Source organism: Xenopus tropicalis, chromosome 1, assembly GCF_000004195.4.
Source record: "Xenopus tropicalis strain Nigerian chromosome 1, UCB_Xtro_10.0, whole genome shotgun sequence".
NCBI classification, from domain to species: domain Eukaryota; kingdom Metazoa; phylum Chordata; class Amphibia; order Anura; family Pipidae; genus Xenopus; species Xenopus tropicalis.
The window spans coordinates 211,695,262-211,715,398 of NC_030677.2; the positions used below are offsets into that span (position 1 = coordinate 211,695,262).

General features: G+C 45.3%; 1 protein-coding gene across 2 annotated transcripts in view; it reads right to left on the bottom strand.

Annotated features, from left to right (window-relative positions):
• Positions 1-20,137, bottom strand: part of phf24 (PHD finger protein 24) — a 155,455-nt gene that overhangs the window by 66,749 nt on the left and 68,569 nt on the right. For both annotated transcript variants that reach the window (XM_031901705.1, NM_001079022.1), the window contains 1 exon segment: positions 12,521-12,924. In XM_031901705.1, coding sequence (XP_031757565.1) covers positions 12,521-12,916 — 396 coding nt within the window. In that variant the 5' untranslated portion in view covers positions 12,917-12,924.

A 20,137-nucleotide genomic window follows, 5' to 3' on the forward strand; every position in this document is an offset into this window, starting at 1 on the left:
TGGGGTATTATACATGGAATGGGCACTGTATTTATCCTGCTGTGGGTTCTGGGGTATTATACATGGAATTGGCACTGTATTTATCCTGCTGTGGGTTCTGGGGTATTATACATGGAATGGGCACTGTATTTATCCTGCTGTGGGTTCTGGGGTATTATACATGGAATTGGCACTGTATTTATCCCGCTGTGGGTTCTGGGGTATTATACATGGAATTGGCACTGTATTTATCCCGCTGTGGGTTCTGGGGTATTATACATGGAATTGGCACTGTATTTATCCCGCTGTGGGTTCTGGGGTATTATACATGGAATTGGCACTGTATTTATCCCGCTGTGGGTTCTGGGGTATTATACATGGAATTGGCACTGTATTTATCCTGCTGTGGGTTCTGGGGTATTATACATGGAATTGGCACTGTATTTATCCTGCTGTGGGTTCTGGGGCATTATACATGGAACTGGCACTGTATTTATCCTGCTGTGGGTTCTGGGGCATTATACATGGAATTGGCACTGTATTATCTGCTGTGGGTTCTGGGGTATTATACATGGAATGGGCACTGTAATTTATCCCGCTGTGGGTTCTGGGGTATTATACATGGAATGGGCACTGTATTTATCCCGCTGTGGGTTCTGGGGTATTATACATGGAATTGGCACTGTATTTATCCGCTGTGGGTTCTGGGGTATTATACGTGGAATTGGCACTGTATTTATCCTGCTGTGGGTTCTGGGGTATTATACGTGGAATTGGCACTGTATTTATCCCGCTGTGGGTTCTGGGGTATTATACATGGAATTGGCACTGTATTTATCCCGCTGTGGGTTCTGGGGTATTATACATGGAATTGGCACTGTATTTATCCCGCTGTTTGTTCTGGGGTATTATACATGGAATTGGCACTGTATTTATCCCGCTGTGGGTTCTGGGGTATTATACATGGAATTGGGCACTGTATTTATCCCGCTGTTTGTTCTGGGGTATTATACATGGAATTGGCACTGTATTTATCCCGCTGTGGGTTCTGGGGTATTATACATGGAATTGGCCCTGTATTTATCCCGCTGTTGTCTTCTGGGGTATTATACATGGAATTGGCACTGTATTTATCCCGCTGTGTGTTCTGGGGTATTATACATTGAATTGGCCCTGTATTTATCCTGCTGTGGGTTCTGGGGTATTATACATGGAATTGGCACTGTAATTTATCCTGCTGTGGGTTCTGGGGTATTATACATGGAATTGGCACTGTATTTATCCTGCTGCGTGTTCTGGGGTATTATACATGGAATTGGCCCTGTATTTATCCTGCTGTGGGTTCTGGGGTATTATACATGGAATTGGCACTGTATTTATCCTGCTGTGGGTTCTGGGGTAATTATACATGGAATTTGGCACTGTATTTATCCTGCTGTGGGTTCTGGGGTATTATACATGGAATTGGCAACTGTATTTATCCCTGCTGTGGGTTCTGGGGTATTATACATGGAATTGGCACTGTATTTATCCTGCGTGGGTTCTGGGGTATTATACATGGATTGGCACTGTATTTATCCTGCTGTGGTCTGGGTATTATACATGAATGGCACTGTATTTATCCTGCTGTGGGTTCTGGGGTATTATACATGGAATTGGCACTGTATTTATCCGCTGTGGGTTCTGGGGTATTATACATGGAATTGGCACTGTATTTATCCGCTGTGGGTTCTGGGGTATTATACATGGAATTAGGCACTGTATTTATCCCGCTGTGGGTTCTGGGGTATTATACATGGAATTGGCACTGTATTTATCCCGCTGTGGGTTCTGGGGTATTATACATGGAATTGGCACTGTATTTATCCCGCTGTGGGTTCTGGGTATTATACATGGAATTGGCACTGTATTTATCCTGCTGTGGGTTCTGGGGTATTATACATGGAATTGGCACTGTATTTATCCTGCTGTGGGTTCTGGGGTATTATACATGGAATTGGCACTGTATTTATCCTGCTGTGGGTTCTGGGGTATTATACATGGAATTGGCACTGTATTTATCCTGCTGTGGGTTCTGGGGTATTATACATGGAATTGGCACTGTATTTATCTGCTGTGGGTTCTGGGGTATTATACATGGAATTGACACTGTATTTATCCTGCTGTGGGTTCTGGGGTATTATACATGGAATTGGCACTGTATTATCTGCTGTGGGTTCTGGGGTATTATACATGGAATTGGCACTGTATTTATCCTGCTGTGGGTTCTGAGGTATTATGCATGGAATTGGCTCTGTATTTATCCTGCTGTGGGTTCTGGGGTATTATACATGGAATTGGCACTGTATTTATCTGCTGTGGGTTCTGGGGTATTATACATGGAAATTGGCACTGTATTTATCTGCTGTGGGTTCTGGGGTATTATACATGGAATTGGCACTGTATTTATCTGCTGTGGGTTCTGGGGTATTATACATGGAATTGGCACTGTTTATCCTGCTGTGGGTTCTGGGGTATTATACATGGAATTGGCACTGTATTTATCCTGCTGTGGGTTCTGGGGTATTATACATGGAATTGGCACTGTATTTATCTGCTGTGGGTTCTGGGGTATTATACATGGAATTGGCACTGTATTTATCCTGCTGTGGGTTCTGGGGTATTATACATGGAATTGGCACTGTATTTATCCCGCTGTGGGTTCTAGGGGTATTATACATGGAATTGGCACTGTATTTATCCCGCTGTGGGTTCTGGGGTATTATACATGGAATTGGCACTGTATTTATCCCGCTGTGGGTTCTGGGGTATTATACATGGAATTGGCACTGTATTTATCCTGCTGTGGGTTCTGGGGTATTATACATGGAATTGGTACTGTATTTATCTGCTGTGGGTTCTGGGGTATTATACATGGAATTGGCACTGTATTTATCCTGCTGTGGGTTCTGGGGTATTATACATGGAATTGGCACTGTATTTATCTGCTGTGGGTTCTGGGGTATTATACATGGAATTGGCACTGTATTTATCCTGCTGTGGGTTCTGGGTATTATACATGGAATTGGCACTGTATTTATCCTGCTGTGGGTTCTGGGTATTATACATGGAATTGGCACTGTATTTATCTGCTGTGGGTTCTGGGGTATTATACATGGAATTGGCACTGTATTTATCCTGCTATAGGTTCTAGGGTATTATACATGGAATTGGTACTGTATTTATCCCGCTGTGGGTTCTGGGGTATTATACATGGAATTGGCACTGTATTTATCCCGCTGTGGGTTCTGGGGTATTATACATGGAATTGGCCCTGTATTTATCCCGCTGTGGGTTCTGGGGTATTATACATGGAATTGGTACTGTATTTATCCCGCTGTGGGTTCTGGGGTATTATACATGGAATTGGCACTGTATTTATCCTGCTGTGGGTTCTGGGGTATTATACATGGAATTGGCCCTGTATTTATCCCGCTGTGGGTTCTGGGGTATTATACATGGAATTGGCACTGTATTCATCCCACTGTGGGTTCTGGGGTATTATACATGGAATTGGCACTGTATTTATCCTGCTGTGGGTTCTGGGGTATTATACATGGAATTGGCACTGTATTTATCCTGCTGTGGGTTCTGGGGTATTATACATGGAATTGGCACTGTATTTATCCTGCTGTGGGTTCTGGGGTATTATACATGGAATAGGCACTGTATTTATCCTGCTGTGTGTTCTGGGGTATTATACATGGAATTGGCACTGTATTTATCCTGCTGTGGGTTCTGGGGTATCATACATGGAATTGGCACTGTATTTATCCTGCTGTGGGTTCTGGGGTATTATACATGGAATTGGCACTGTATTTATCCTGCTGTGGGTTCTGGGGTATTATACATGGAATGGGCACTGTATTTATCCCGCTGTGGGTTCTGGGGTATTATACATGGAATGGGCACTGTATTTATCCTGCTGTGGGTTCTGGGGTATTATACATGGAATTGGCACTGTATTTATCCTGCTGTGGGTTCTGGGGTATTATACATGGAATGGGCACTGTATTTATCCCGCTGTGGGTTCTGGGGTATTATACGTGGAATTGGCACTGTATTTATCCCGCTGTGGGTTCTGGGGTATTATACATGGAATTGGCACTGTATTTATCCCGCTGTTTTGTTCTGGGGTATTATACATGGAATTGGCACTGTATTTATCCCGCTGTGGGTTCTGGGGTATTATACATGGAATTGGCCCTGTATTTATCCTGCTGTGTGTTCTGGGGTATTATACATGGAATTGGCACTGTATTTATCCTGCTGTGGGTTCTGGGGTATTATATATGGAATTGGCACTGTATTTATCCTGCTGTGTGTTCTGGGGTATTATACATGGAATTGGCCCTGTATTTATCCTGCTGTGGGTTCTGGGGTATTATACATGGAATTGGCCCTGTATTTATCCTGCTGTGGGTTCTGGGGTATTATACATGGAATTGGCACTGTATTTATCCTGCTGTGGGTTCTGGGGTATTATACATGGAATTGGCACTGTATTTATCCTGCTGTGGGTTCTGGGGTATTATACATGGAATTGGCACTGTATTTATCCTGCTGTGGGTTCTGGGGTATTATACATGGAATTGGCACTGTATTTATCCTGCTGTGTGTTCTGGGGTATTATATATGGAATTGGCACTGTATTTATCCTGCTGTGTGTTCTGGGGTATTATACATGGAATTGGCCCTGTATTTATCCTGCTGTGTGTTCTGGGGTATTATATATGGAATTGGCACTGTATTTATCCTGCTGTGGGTTCTGGGGTATTATACATGGAATTGGCACTGTATTTATCCTGCTGTGTGTTCTGGGGTATTATATATGGAATTGGCACTGTATTTATCCTGCTGTGTGTTCTGGGGTATTATACATGGAATTGGCCCTGTATTTATCCTGCTGTGGGTTCTGGGGTATTATACATGGAATTGGCCCTGTATTTATCCTGCTGTGGGTTCTGGGGTATTATACATGGAATTGGCACTGTATTTATCCTGCTGTGGGTTCTGGGGTATTATACATGGAATTGGCACTGTATTTATCCTGCTGTGGGTTCTGGGGTATTATACATGGAATTGGCACTGTATTTATCCTGCTGTGGGTTCTGGGGTATTATACATGGAATTGGCACTGTATTTATCCCGCTGTGGGTTCTGGGGTATTATACATGGAATTGGCACTGTATTTATCCCGCTGTGTGTTCTGGGGTATTATACATAGAATTGTCTCTGTATTTATCCCGCTGTGGGTTCTGGGGTATTATACATGGAATTGGCACTGTATTTATCCCGCTGTGGGTTCTGGGGTATTATACATGGAATTGGCACTGTATTTATCCTGCTGTGGGTTCTGGGGTATTATACATGGAATTGGCACTGTATTTATCCCGCTGTGGGTTCTGGGGTATTATACATGGAATTGGCACTGTATTTATCCTGCTGTGTGTTCTGGGGTATTATACATGGAATTGGCACTGTATTTATCCTGCTGTGGGTTCTGGGGTATTAAACATGGAATTGGCACTGTATTTATCCTGCTGTGGGTTCTGGGGTATTATACATGGAATTGGCACTGTATTTATCCTGCTGTGGGTTCTGGGGTATTATACATGGAATGGGCACTGTATTTATCCTGCTGTGGGTTCTGGGGTATTATACATGGAATTGGCACTGTATTTATCCTGCTGTGGGTTCTGGGGTATTATACATGGAATGGGCACTGTATTTATCCTGCTGTGGGTTCTGGGTATTATACATGGAATTGGCACTGTATTTATCCCGCTGTGGGTTCTGGGGTATTATACATGGAATTGGCACTGTATTTATCCCGCTGTGGGTTCTGGGGTATTATACATGGAATTGGCACTGTATTTATCCCGCTGTGGGTTCTGGGGTATTATACATGGAATTGGCACTGTATTTATCCCGCTGTGGGTTCTGGGGTATTATACATGGAATTGGCACTGTATTTATCCTGCTGTGGGTTCTGGGGTATTATACATGGAATTGGCACTGTATTTATCCTGCTGTGGGTTCTGGGGCATTATACATGGAACTGGCACTGTATTTATCCTGCTGTGGGTTCTGGGGCATTATACATGGAATTGGCACTGTATTTATCTGCTGTGGGTTCTGGGGTATTATACATGGAATGGGCACTGTATTTATCCCGCTGTGGGTTCTGGGGTATTATACATGGAATGGGCACTGTATTTATCCCGCTGTGGGTTCTGGGGTATTATACATGGAATTGGCACTGTATTTATCCCGCTGTGGGTTCTGGGTATTATACGTGGAATTGGCACTGTATTTATCCTGCTGTGGGTTCTGGGGTATTATACGTGGAATTGGCACTGTATTTATCCCGCTGTGGGTTCTGGGGTATTATACATGGAATTGGCACTGTATTTATCCCGCTGTGGGTTCTGGGGTATTATACATGGAATTGGCACTGTATTTATCCGCTGTTTGTTCTGGGGTATTATACATGGATTGGCACTGTATTTATCCCGCTGTGGGTTCTGGGGTATTATACATGGAATTGGCACTGTATTTATCCCGCTGTTTGTTCTGGGGTATTATACATGGAATTGGCACTGTATTTATCCCGCTGTGGGTTCTGGGGTATTATACATGGAATTGGCCCTGTATTTATCCCGCTGTGTCTTCTGGGGTATTATACATGGAATTGGCACTGTATTTATCCCGCTGTGTGTTCTGGGGTATTATACATTGAATTGGCCCTGTATTTATCCTGCTGTGGGTTCTGGGGTATTATACATGGAATTGGCACTGTATTTATCCTGCTGTGGGTTCTGGGGTATTATACATGGAATTGGCACTGTATTTATCCTGCTGTGTGTTCTGGGGTATTATACATGGAATTGGCCCTGTATTTATCCTGCTGTGGGTTCTGGGGTATTATACATGGAATTGGCACTGTATTTATCCTGCTGTGGGTTCTGGGGTATTATACATGGAATTGGCACTGTATTTATCCCGCTGTGGGTTCTAGGGGTATTATACATGGAATTGGCACTGTATTTATCCTGCTGTGGGTTCTGGGGTATTATACATGGAATTGGCACTGTATTTATCCCGCTGTGGGTTCTGGGGTATTATACATGGAATTGGCACTGTATTTATCCCGCTGTGGGTTCTGGGGTATTATACATGGAATTGGCACTGTATTTATCCTGCTGTGGGTTCTGGGGTATTATACATGGAATTGGTACTGTATTTATCTGCTGTGGGTTCTGGGGTATTATACATGGAATTGGCACTGTATTTATCCTGCTGTGGGTTCTGGGGTATTATACATGGAATTGGCACTGTATTTATCTGCTGTGGGTTCTGGGGTATTATACATGGAATTGGCACTGTATTTATCCTGCTGTGGGTTCTGGGGTATTATACATGGAATTGGCACTGTATTTATCCCGCTGTGGGTTCTAGGGGTATTATACATGGAATTGGCACTGTATTTATCCCGCTGTGGGTTCTGGGGTATTATACATGGAATTGGCACTGTATTTATCCCGCTGTGGGTTCTGGGGTATTATACATGGAATTGGCACTGTATTTATCCTGCTGTGGGTTCTGGGGTATTATACATGGAATTGGCACTGTATTTATCTGCTGTGGGTTCTGGGGTATTATACATGGAATTGGCACTGTATTTATCCTGCTGTGGGTTCTGGGGTATTATACATGGAATTGGCACTGTATTTATCTGCTGTGGGTTCTGGGGTATTATACATGGAATTGGCACTGTATTTATCCTGCTGTGGTTCTGGGGTATTATACATGGAATTGGCACTGTATTTATCCTGCTATGGGTTCTGGGGTATTATACATGGAATTGGTACTGTATTTATCCCGCTGTGGGTTCTGGGGTATTATACATGGAATTGGCACTGTATTTATCCCGCTGTGGGTTCTGGGGTATTATACATGGAATTGGCCCTGTATTTATCCCGCTGTGGGTTCTGGGGTATTATACATGGAATTGGTACTGTATTTATCCCGCTGTGGGTTCTGGGGTATTATACATGGAATTGGCACTGTATTTATCCTGCTGTGGGTTCTGGGGTATTATACATGGAATTGGCCCTGTATTTATCCCGCTGTGGGTTCTGGGGTATTATACATGGAATTGGCACTGTATTTATCCTGCTGTGGGTTCTGGGGTATTATACATGGAATTGGCACTGTATTTATCCTGCTGTGGGTTCTGGGTATTATACATGGAATTGGCACTGTATTTATCCTGCTGTGGGTTCTGGGGTATTATACATGGAATTGGCACTGTATTTATCCTGCTGTGGGTTCTGGGGTATTATACATGGAATAGGCACTGTATTTATCCTGCTGTGTGTTCTGGGGTATTATACATGGAATTGGCACTGTATTTATCCTGCTGTGGGTTCTGGGGTATCATACATGGAATTGGCACTGTATTTATCCTGCTGTGGGTTCTGGGGTATTATACATGGAATTGGCACTGTATTTATCCTGCTGTGGGTTCTGGGGTATTATACATGGAATGGGCACTGTATTTATCCCGCTGTGGGTTCTGGGGTATTATACATGGAATGGGCACTGTATTTATCCTGCTGTGGGTTCTGGGGTATTATACATGGAATTGGCACTGTATTTATCCTGCTGTGGGTTCTGGGGTATTATACATGGAATGGGCACTGTATTTATCCCGCTGTGGGTTCTGGGGTATTATACGTGGAATTGGCACTGTATTTATCCCGCTGTGGGTTCTGGGGTATTATACATGGAATTGGCACTGTATTTATCCCGCTGTTTGTTCTGGGGTATTATACATGGAATTGGCACTGTATTTATCCCGCTGTGGGTTCTGGGGTATTATACATGGAATTGGCCCTGTATTTATCCTGCTGTGTGTTCTGGGGTATTATACATGGAATTGGCACTGTATTTATCCTGCTGTGTGTTCTGGGGTATTATATATGGAATTGGCACTGTATTTATCCTGCTGTGTGTTCTGGGGTATTATACATGGAATTGGCCCTGTATTTATCCTGCTGTGGGTTCTGGGGTATTATACATGGAATTGGCCCTGTATTTATCCTGCTGTGGGTTCTGGGGTATTATACATGGAATTGGCACTGTATTTATCCTGCTGTGGGTTCTGGGGTATTATACATGGAATTGGCACTGTATTTATCCTGCTGTGGGTTCTGGGGTATTATACATGGAATTGGCACTGTATTTATCCTGCTGTGGGTTCTGGGGTATTATACATGGAATTGGCACTGTATTTATCCCGCTGTGGGTTCTGGGGTATTATACATGGAATTGGCACTGTATTTATCCCGCTGTGTGTTCTGGGGTATTATACATAGAATTGTCTCTGTATTTATCCCGCTGTGGGTTCTGGGGTATTATACATGGAATTGGCACTGTATTTATCCCGCTGTGGGTTCTGGGGTATTATACATGGAATTGGCACTGTATTTATCCTGCTGTGGGTTCTGGGGTATTATACATGGAATTGGCACTGTATTTATCCCGCTGTGGGTTCTGGGGTATTATACATGGAATTGGCACTGTATTTATCCTGCTGTGTGTTCTGGGGTATTATACATGGAATTGGCACTGTATTTATCCTGCTGTGGGTTCTGGGGTATTAAACATGGAATTGGCACTGTATTTATCCTGCTGTGGGTTCTGGGGTATTATACATGGAATTGGCACTGTATTTATCCTGCTGTGGGTTCTGGGGTATTATACATGGAATGGGCACTGTATTTATCCTGCTGTGGGTTCTGGGGTATTATACATGGAATTGGCACTGTATTTATCCTGCTGTGGGTTCTGGGGTATTATACATGGAATGGGCACTGTATTTATCCTGCTGTGGGTTCTGGGTATTATACATGGAATTGGCACTGTATTTATCCCGCTGTGGGTTCTGGGGTATTATACATGGAATTGGCACTGTATTTATCCCGCTGTGGGTTCTGGGGTATTATACATGGAATTGGCACTGTATTTATCCCGCTGTGGGTTCTGGGGTATTATACATGGAATTGGCACTGTATTTATCCCGCTGTGGGTTCTGGGTATTATACATGGAATTGGCACTGTATTTATCCTGCTGTGGGTTCTGGGGTATTATACATGGAATTGGCACTGTATTTATCCTGCTGTGGGTTCTGGGGCATTATACATGGAACTGGCACTGTATTTATCCTGCTGTGGGTTCTGGGGCATTATACATGGAATTGGCACTGTATTTATCTGCTGTGGGTTCTGGGGTATTATTACATGGAATGGGCACTGTATTTATCCCGCTGTGGGTTCTGGGTATTATACATGGAATGGGCACTGTATTTATCCCGCTGTGGGTTCTGGGGTATTATACATGGAATTGGCACTGTATTTATCCCGCTGTGGGTTCTGGGGTATTATACTGGAATTGGCACTGTATTTATCCTGCTGTGGGTTCTGGGGTATTATACGTGGAATTGGCACTGTATTTATCCGCTGTGGGTTCTGGGGTATTATACATGGAATTGGCACTGTATTTATCCCGCTGTGGGTTCTGGGGTATTATACATGGAATTGGCACTGTATTTATCCCGCTGTTTGTTCTGGGGTATTATACATGGAATTGGCACTGTATTTATCCCGCTGTGGGTTCTGGGGTATTATACATGGAATTGGCACTGTATTTATCCCGCTGTTTGTTCTGGGGTATTATACATGGAATTGGCACTGTATTTATCCCGCTGTGGGTTCTGGGGTATTATACATGGAATTGGCCCTGTATTTATCCCGCTGTGTCTTCTGGGTATTATACATGGAATTGGCACTGTATTTATCCCGCTGTGTGTTCTGGGGTATTATACATTGAATTGGCCCTGTATTTATCCTGCTGTGGGTTCTGGGGTATTATACATGGAATTGGCACTGTATTTATCCTGCTGTGGGTTCTGGGGTATTATACATGGAATTGGCACTGTATTTATCCTGCTGCGTGTTCTGGGGTATTATACATGGAATTGGCCCTGTATTTATCCTGCTGTGGGTTCTGGGGTATTATACATGGAATTGGCACTGTATTTATCCTTGCTGTGGGTTCTGGGGTATTATACATGGAATTGGCACTGTATTTATCCTGCTGTGGGTTCTGGGGTATTATACATGGAATTGGCACTGTATTTATCCTGCTGTGGGTTCTGGGGTATTATACATGGAATTGGCACTGTATTTATCCTGCTGTGGGTTCTGGGGTATTATACATGGAATTGGCACTGTATTTATCCTGCTGTGGGTTCTGGGGTATTATACATGGAATTGGCACTGTATTTATCCTGCTGTGGGTTCTGGGGTATTATACATGGAATTGGCACTGTATTTATCCCGCTGTGGGTTCTGGGGTATTATACATGGAATTGGCACTGTATTTATCCCGCTGTGGGTTCTGGGGTATTATACATGGAATTAGCACTGTATTTATCCCGCTGTGGGTTCTGGGGTATTATACATGGAATTGGCACTGTATTTATCCCGCTGTGGGTTCTGGGTATTATACATGGAATTGGCACTGTATTTATCCCGCTGTGGGTTCTGGGGTATTATACATGGAATTGGCACTGTATTTATCCTGCTGTGGGTTCTGGGGTATTATACATGGAATTGGCACTGTATTTATCCTGCTGTGGGTTCTGGGGTATTATACATGGAATTGGCACTGTATTTATCCTGCTGTGGGTTCTGGGTATTATACATGGAATTGGCACTGTATTTATCCTGCTGTGGGTTCTGGGGTATTATACATGGAATTGGCACTGTATTTATCTGCTGTGGGTTCTGGGGTATTATACATGGAATTGACACTGTATTTATCCTGCTGTGGGTTCTGGGGTATTATACATGGAATTGGCACTGTATTTATCTGCTGTGGGTTCTGGGGTATTATACATGGAATTGGCACTGTATTTATCCTGCTGTGGGTTCTGAGGTATTATGCATGGAATTGGCTCTGTATTTATCCTGCTGTGGGTTCTGGGGTATTATACATGGAATTGGCACTGTATTTATCTGCTGTGGGTTCTGGGGTATTATACATGGAATTGGCACTGTATTTATCTGCTGTGGGTTCTGGGTATTTATACATGGAATTGGCACTGTATTTATCTGCTGTGGGTTCTGGGGTATTATACATGGAATTGGCACTGTATTTATCCTGCTGTGGGTTCTGGGGTATTATACATGGAATTGGCACTGTATTTATCCTGCTGTGGGTTCTGGGGTATTATACATGGAATTGGCACTGTATTTATCTGCTGTGGGTTCTGGGGTATTATACATGGAATTGGCACTGTATTTATCCTGCTGTGGGTTCTGGGATATTATACATGGAATTAGCACTGTATTTATCTGCTGTGGGTTCTGGGATAATATCCATAGAACTGGAACTACATTTATAATAAGTTAAACATTTAGAATTCCTCACCTCTTCCCGCTGCTCCAAACTGATCTCGAGGGGTTCATCATCATTCAGAGCTCGTTTAGGCCTAATGAAGGCGGGCGGAGTGAAGCGGCTGTTTTTATTAAACTCCTCCGGCTCCACCCCTCGCCCATCCCGTAGTCTTTCCCAAGCTGCCCGGTTAATGGGGTTTTCCTGACGAGGCTGAGACTGGCACGGGGAGCCGGGATTGGATCCATCCTCATCCTTTTCCTCCTCTAGGACCTGGTCCAACACATCAGCCTTACTGCCCTTCCTGATGCAGCCTTCAGATTTCCTCTTGCTGGGGGGCCGGTCCTTCAAGCCGTCCTTGAAAGCGGAAACAGCGATGCTGACTTTCTGCACCTGCTCGACCGTCTGCCTCTTGGACATTAGCACTCCCATCCTGCTGTCTGGGAAAGAGAGCAAAGGGGTATTAGGGCAAGAGCAAAATATGGAAAGAGTACACAGAGATACCAAAAAACTATGGCACATAGGGATTCCCCTGCACTAAGCACAATTCAGCAGGAACAGCCCCCTAAGTTTGCTCATAGCCTGTACAGAGAGATACCATAAAACTATGGCACATAGGGATTCCCCTGTACTAAGCACAATTCAGCAGGAACAGCCCCCTAAGTTTGCTCATAGCCTGTACAGAGAGATACCATAAAACAATGGCAGCATAGGGATTCCCCTGTACTAAGCACAATTCAGCAGGAACAGCCCCCTAAGTTTGCTCATAGCCTGTACAGAGAGATACCATAAAACTATGGCACGTAGGGATTCCCCTGTACTAAGCACAATTCAGCAGGAACAGCCCCCTAAGTTTGCTCATAGCCTGTACAGAGAGATACCATAAAACTATGGCACGTAGGGATTCCCCTGTACTAAGCACAATTCAGCAGGAACAGCCCCCTAAGTTTGCTAATAGCCTGTACAGAGAGATACCATAAAACTACGGCACATAGGGATTCCGCTGTACTAAGCACAATTCAGCAGGAACAGCCCCCTAAGTTTGCTCATAGCCTGTACAGAGAGATACCATAAAACTATGGCACATAGGGATTCCCCTGTACTAAGCACAATTCAGCAGGAACAGCCCCCTAAGTTTGCCCATAGCCTGTACAGAGAGATACCATAAAACTATGGCACATAGGGATTCCCCTGTACTAAGCACAATTCAGCAGGAACAGCCCCCTAAGTTTACCCATAAAATATTGAACTCGCGCTAGAGGTTGGGATGCACTGGGACACTGGGCCGATACACATAGCCTATGTTGGTTCTGATACAGCTTCTCACTGAGCAGTAGTGCATTTTAAAGTGACCACTTTCTGTACATTAAATGAAATGTTCCGTCAGCTTTAAGATTTCCAATCAAAAAGGGAAAAATACAAAAGTGAAGGTAGTTGCCCTTTAACCCTAGTACTGAGGGGGCCCCAGAGGCAGTGATTGGCTGTACAGCAGTATTACTGTTAGACTGGCGCCCCGCAGAGCAAAGCGTAAGTCATTATCGGTGGGGGCCGCACAGCCCGGCACAATACGTCTCTCTCTCTCGCTATATATATATATATATTCTGGCCGCGCTGCTTGTTTTCCATATGAATAAGGGAGAGATGTCAGGGCCGGGGGCTGCTATTGATTGGGCGAAGCTGAAACCTATTATCCCAGTGTGATTGGAACCTTGCATTCCCTTCCCTGCGTGCAGCCATCTTATTACTCAGTGATGGGGGGTCCCCGCTGGCCTGCGCCCCATTTATATACGGAGCAATATGGAGACTCGCCTGGGTGTCCCATTAGCACAGGGGCTCAGTTACTAACAAGGGCACCATTGCTTTACCCACAGTCATTTGCCAGGAATGCAGCGTAACCAAGGAGGTGCAAAAGTGAGTGAATTGGGTGCATTTAGGCAATCTTGCCCTAATACACCGAAGGGGCCACACAGGACAATGGCGAGCACTTACACCCACTTCAGTTGGCCTGTAGGCAAATGTACCTCGGAAACAGTGATGCGTACAAGAGAAACTGCCCATTGGTTGGTCTCAGGGCCGGAACTAGGGGGAGGCAGAAGGGGCAGCTGCCTAGGGTGCAACGTTTGGGGGGTGCCAGGTAGGAGCCTCTCCTGCCTACCCCTAGTCCTCATCCTTTGTCATTGCCCCCGACGCTTGTCATTACGCAATGGGGGCAATGACCCATCGAACCCCCCCAATCCCTCTGGAACTGCGCATGTGGGGGGAAAGTGCAGGGGCAAGGTGGCCGACCGGGTTGCCTAGGGTGCCCGGTTGGCTTGGCCCATCCCTGGTTGGTCTCATACATACAGTGCCACCTCTACACAGGCTTTTCCCACTGTAACTACTAGGCCTTGTTTGTGATTCCCGGTTTATTATGGGAGCAAGGTGCCCTCCATCATTTTATCCCTACTAACAAATAATTGGTAACGTTCCTGCCATTCCATTTCAGTCCAGGGACTGGTCCGATTGCCATCTTGGAGTCAGGAAGGAATTTTTTTCCCTCTGGGGCAAATTAGAGAGGCTTCAGATGGGGTTTTTGCCTTCCTCTGGATCAACTGGCAGTTAGGCAGGTTATATATAGGCATTATGGTTGAACTTGGTCTTTTTTCAACCTAACTTACTATGTTACTATGTTACCCCTACATATAAAAAGCTTTTCCTTGAAGTCCTGCCCCACTGCCCACATTGTATTCTAAGGAACCTTAGACTATACATGCCCATCAACTGCCCCCAAGAGCCCCACACTGGTACCACCGCACAGGTATACTCACAGTTGTATCACTGTTTGGACCGATACGCTGTTACTCTGAAACCTAGAACATTACCTTTTTTTACTATAACCTGCATTATAAGCAACTCTTACTCCGGGTTTAGTCCGATAGCCCACCTGAGTGCAAGGGTAATCCACGTTGATTGGGCCCCCGTGGTTCTTAAGGTTATTTTGGAGCAGTGACCCCCAACCAGTGACTCGGGGGCAACATGTTGTTCCCCAACCCCTTGGATGTTGCTCTCAGTGCCCCCAAACCAGGGAGTTATTTTTGAATTCCAGACTTGGGGGCAAGTTTTGGTTGAATAAAAACAAGATTTAGTACCAAATAAAGCCCCTGTAAGCTGATAGTGTGCATAGAGGCCCCTAATAGCCAATCACAGCCCTTATTTGGCTCCTCCATGAACTTTTATGGTGCTTGTGTTGCTCCCCAAGTCTTTTTACATGTGCTGAAAGGTTGGGGACCCCTGGGGTAGAGTATAATCAGTCAATAAAGCGGGTAACCCTGCGCAGAGATCTGTCCCTTTTCTCTTTGCCAAAAAATTCATGAAACTGCTGCAAAATTTGCAAAGGCAGATGTTTTTTACCCGCGACAAATTTTTTACGTGCAACTTTTTTTTTCTTACTCCAAATGCAAAGTCCAATAGGCATTTATGTTTTTGCAGTGACTTTTTTGTCAATAGCCTTTTCTACTCACTCCAAATGCATTAAAGTCAATGGTTGTTATTTTTGTAGCGACTTTTTTGTCTCAGTAACATTTTACTTCGTAACTTTTTTGTCTTGTTTTTTTCTCTGCAAATTTTTGCAGCGGTTTTGCACAATAGCCCAACCCTGTACTGGATTAACCCTTCCTAAACAGTAAGGAACTAGGGATGCAACGAATCCCGGATTCGGTTCGGGATTCGGGACGAATCCAGCCTTTTTTTGAAGGATTCGGTTTAGATTCGGTTCTGGATTTGGCAGAATCCGTCGGGGTGGGTTTGGGGGTTCGGTGCATCCCTATAAGGAACATTAACCCTTTCACATCCCTAAACAATTTCAATACCGAGAAGGGGGCTTTGACACAATTCCAGCATTAGTATGTGTAGATGTTTGTGGGCCGATTCCATTTCCCGGTTTGCTGATCCGTTAATGAGACGCAGAGAATCAGCCGCCCTGCGTGAGCCTTTGGGAATTAATATCCTTACTCAGCAATTCCGTGTCTCTTCACATAATCAAATCTAATAATCGTCATTATGTGACAGTGAAGCTGTGAGAGGCAACGTTAGGCCTCATTTACTAAGCCGCATAAATTGCAAAAATCCACAGGACTAAAGCTCTGTGTACGTTGCTCGGCGTATTGCCCCCCTATGGGGCATCTCTGTATGCGTCTGGGCCACAAAATGAAATGCCCCAGGGGTCACGGGGCACATTATTCCTTCCCTTCTGTATAGTATAAAGCAGGGATTCCCAAACTTTTTTACCTGTGAGCAACACTGAAATATAAAAAGAGAGTAACGCAAGCATGAAAATTGTTCCTGGGGTTACAAATAGGGGCTCTGATTGGCTATTTGGTAGCCCCCTATGTTTGGCAGTATGCAGGGTCGAACTGGGGCGTGCAGGGCCCACCGGGGCTCACGCCCCAGGGGCCCTGCAGGTGCCCCAGCCAGCCATGTCCCCTATACCCCCCAGGGGCCCCCCTAACCCCCCCCGCAGGGCCCCCGCCTGACGTCCTCATATTACATTTTACATTAACATTTATTTATAAAGCGCCAACATATCCCGCAGCGCTGTACAATAAGTGGGTTTCACACATTGGACATACAGAGTAACATATAAAGCAATCAATAACCGATACAAGAGGTAAATTGAACGCGTCAGGGGAGGAACAGTCAGAAGGGGGAGTGCCAGCAAAGGTCGGACTGGGCCGCCGGGGCCCACCGGGATTTTTCCCGGTGTCCCGGCGGCCCAGTCCGACCCTGGCAGTACGTCTTTTTATGCAACCAAAAGTTGCCCAAAAGCCAGAAATTCAAAAATAAGCACCTTCTTTGAGCAACTGGGAGCAACATCCATGGGACTGGGGAGCAACATCCATGGGACTGGGGAGCGACATCCATGGGACTGGGGAGCGACATCCATGGGACTGGGGAGCGACATCCATGGGACTGGGGAGCGACATCCAAGGGACTGGGGAGCGACATCCAAGGGACTGGGGTGCGACATCCAAGGGACTGGGGAGCAACATGTTGCCCCGGAGCCACTGGTTTGGGATAAGTACAGTCTGTTTTCACTTGGAATCAGATCCCTATTTAGTTGCACAGAAAGGGAAATAATAAACGCCATTTGGGAGCCGGGCGATTCTGTGTGTAAAACAGACACTTTCATTTTGGTAACTGATTTGCTCAAAGCTGAATATTTTTGCTCACAGTTCAGTTGGTTCATCTTCAATAAAGCGGTTCCATAGCATTTTTATGCACCAGTGATTAATATGCACCATGTGAGGTAATCCATAACTATAGCATCCCTTTAGCCCCCCGCTGGGCACGTAAGGAGACGGATGAGTGACGGAGACCTTTTAAAGGTGCCGAATACTGTCCTTATCAAGCCGGGGACAGGGGAAGGGGACCGATGTGATGAAGCCGTGACAGATAGGGGTGCCACCTTTTCTGGAAAAAAACAGCCTTCCTATATTTTTGCCTTTTTTACCTATTAATAACATTGGCATTAAGCATCATTTTTACCGGCCAGGCTGATATAATACCAACCCTAGTGACAGAGCGGCACACACAGCCAGACCGATAATGAGTGGGGAGGACCCGAGTGCTAAGCACCGGGCTAAGGCCCTGAGCAGTTAGACAAGGAGAGATTGACTGCTCCCATTGGGTGCCGAGGCCTCGCAGTAGGTTCCAACGTGACACAGCAGATGTCCTGTCAACATGGAAATACGGCATTAATTTCCCGCCTGGAGAGATCTATTAAACAAGTCTGACAAGCGGGGCGCTCGGAGAGAGCTGGGAGGGAGCCGCCGGCTCAATAGGGATGGGAGGGGGCGAATGGGAAAACAGGCGCGAAACTACGAGACCCCTCAACATGGAACGACGGCTCTCATATCTATATATATATATTGTATTTCTAGCTGGGCATTATTGCTCCATTTGTGTGAAAACATTTGAAATGCCCAGAAAGTGAAAAAGAGAGTGAGAAAAAGGCTGCTTTGAAGCCGGAGAGAGATTTTCTTCTCAAGTCAACAAAAGGAGCCCTGTGGGGCAATAGAAAATGATAGAATACTGAGGAATTTGTCTTATAATGAGAGAGATCTTATACACCGGCTTCAGTTCAGAGACAGGGCCCAGAGAAAGACAGATATAGGGGCCTGGCTGCAGCATATATATATATTAATATACATGCTATATATACAGCGGACCCTACAGTTGGGGGGGCTGGACCACCGTGTCTGATGTACCTTAGTCCTTCCTCCCAGCCCCTCTTCTACCATAAATATAGGTACAGTCAGGGCCAGGAGAGGGGCAGGGAAGAAGGGACTGGTCATGCCTGACCCTCACGAAAGATTTTTCTGCAGGGGGGCCCAGCATGACCAAGTTATGCCGCTGTCCCACCCCGATGGGCGTTGAGGCTTGGGGGCTAATGGAAAATCTGGAGAGAGAGGTAATAGCTTTAAAGTGGCCATACACGGTGCGATTGGTGCCGATATTTTGATATCAGGCCAATTATAGGCTAGGTGCCGGTCAGGTAGGCCCATCGGGGGGCCCATACATGGGCAGATAATCTGTCCAATCAGTCTGGAGAACCAGAATCAGCAGCTGAAATCTGCCCGTGTATGGGCACCTTTAGGTAAAATGGATCTCTGTGCTCTGAAATCCTCTGTATGAGAACAAAAGCAAAATGGTGGATCCCTGTATCCCTGAGCCTGGCTGTAACCATCAGCTGAAGAGTCGGTAGCGCCGGAACGTTTTTACAAACGCTCAGAAAGTCCAGAAGAGGAGCAAAATGGTGGTTCCCTGTATCCCTAAGCCTGACTGTAACCATCAGCTGAAGAGTCAGTAGCGCCGGAACGTTTTTACAAACGCTCAGAAAGTCCAGAAGAAGAGCAAAATGGTGGTTCCCTGTATCCCTAAGCCTGGCTGTAACCATCAGCTGAAGAGTCGGTAGCGCTGGAACGTTTTTTCAAATGCTCAGAAAGTCCAGAAGAAGAGCAAAATGGTGGTTCCCTGTGTCCCTGAGCCGGACTGTAACCATCAGCTGAAGAGCCAGTAGCGCCGGAATGTTTTTCGCTCAGAAAGTCCAGTTGCTTTAGACTCATAACTAGTGATGGGTGAAATGTTTCGCCAGGCATGGATTCGCGGCGAATTTCCGCATTTCGCGAAACAGATGAAAAATAATAGCCGTGCGACAAAATAAAAGCTGCGGACGACAAAATAATAGCCGTGCGACAAAATAAAAGCTGCGGACGACAAAATAATAGCCGTGCGACAAAATAATAGCCGCGGGCGACAATTTTTTTTGCTGCACAACATTTTTACAGTTTCGCAAATTTTTCGCTGTTTCGCGGATCTTTTGAAAGATTCGCACATTTTTCGGCGAAGTGAAGCGGAACAGATTTGCTCATCACTACTCATAACTACCAAGCACTGGATGTGCAACAGGAAAGGAAACCGATTGCCACCGTTCCTGGAATAAACCCTGCTATAAATACCGGCCGTCCTATCATTTTATTCCCTGCCCTATTAATAACATTGGCACGGAGCACATACTGCAGCAGGGCCGGGGAATTGTTCTATGCAGGATAAAGGGCTCCCTATACCAACAGCCAGAGGAGAGATAACAGTACAACCTGCTGGCACAGTGTGACT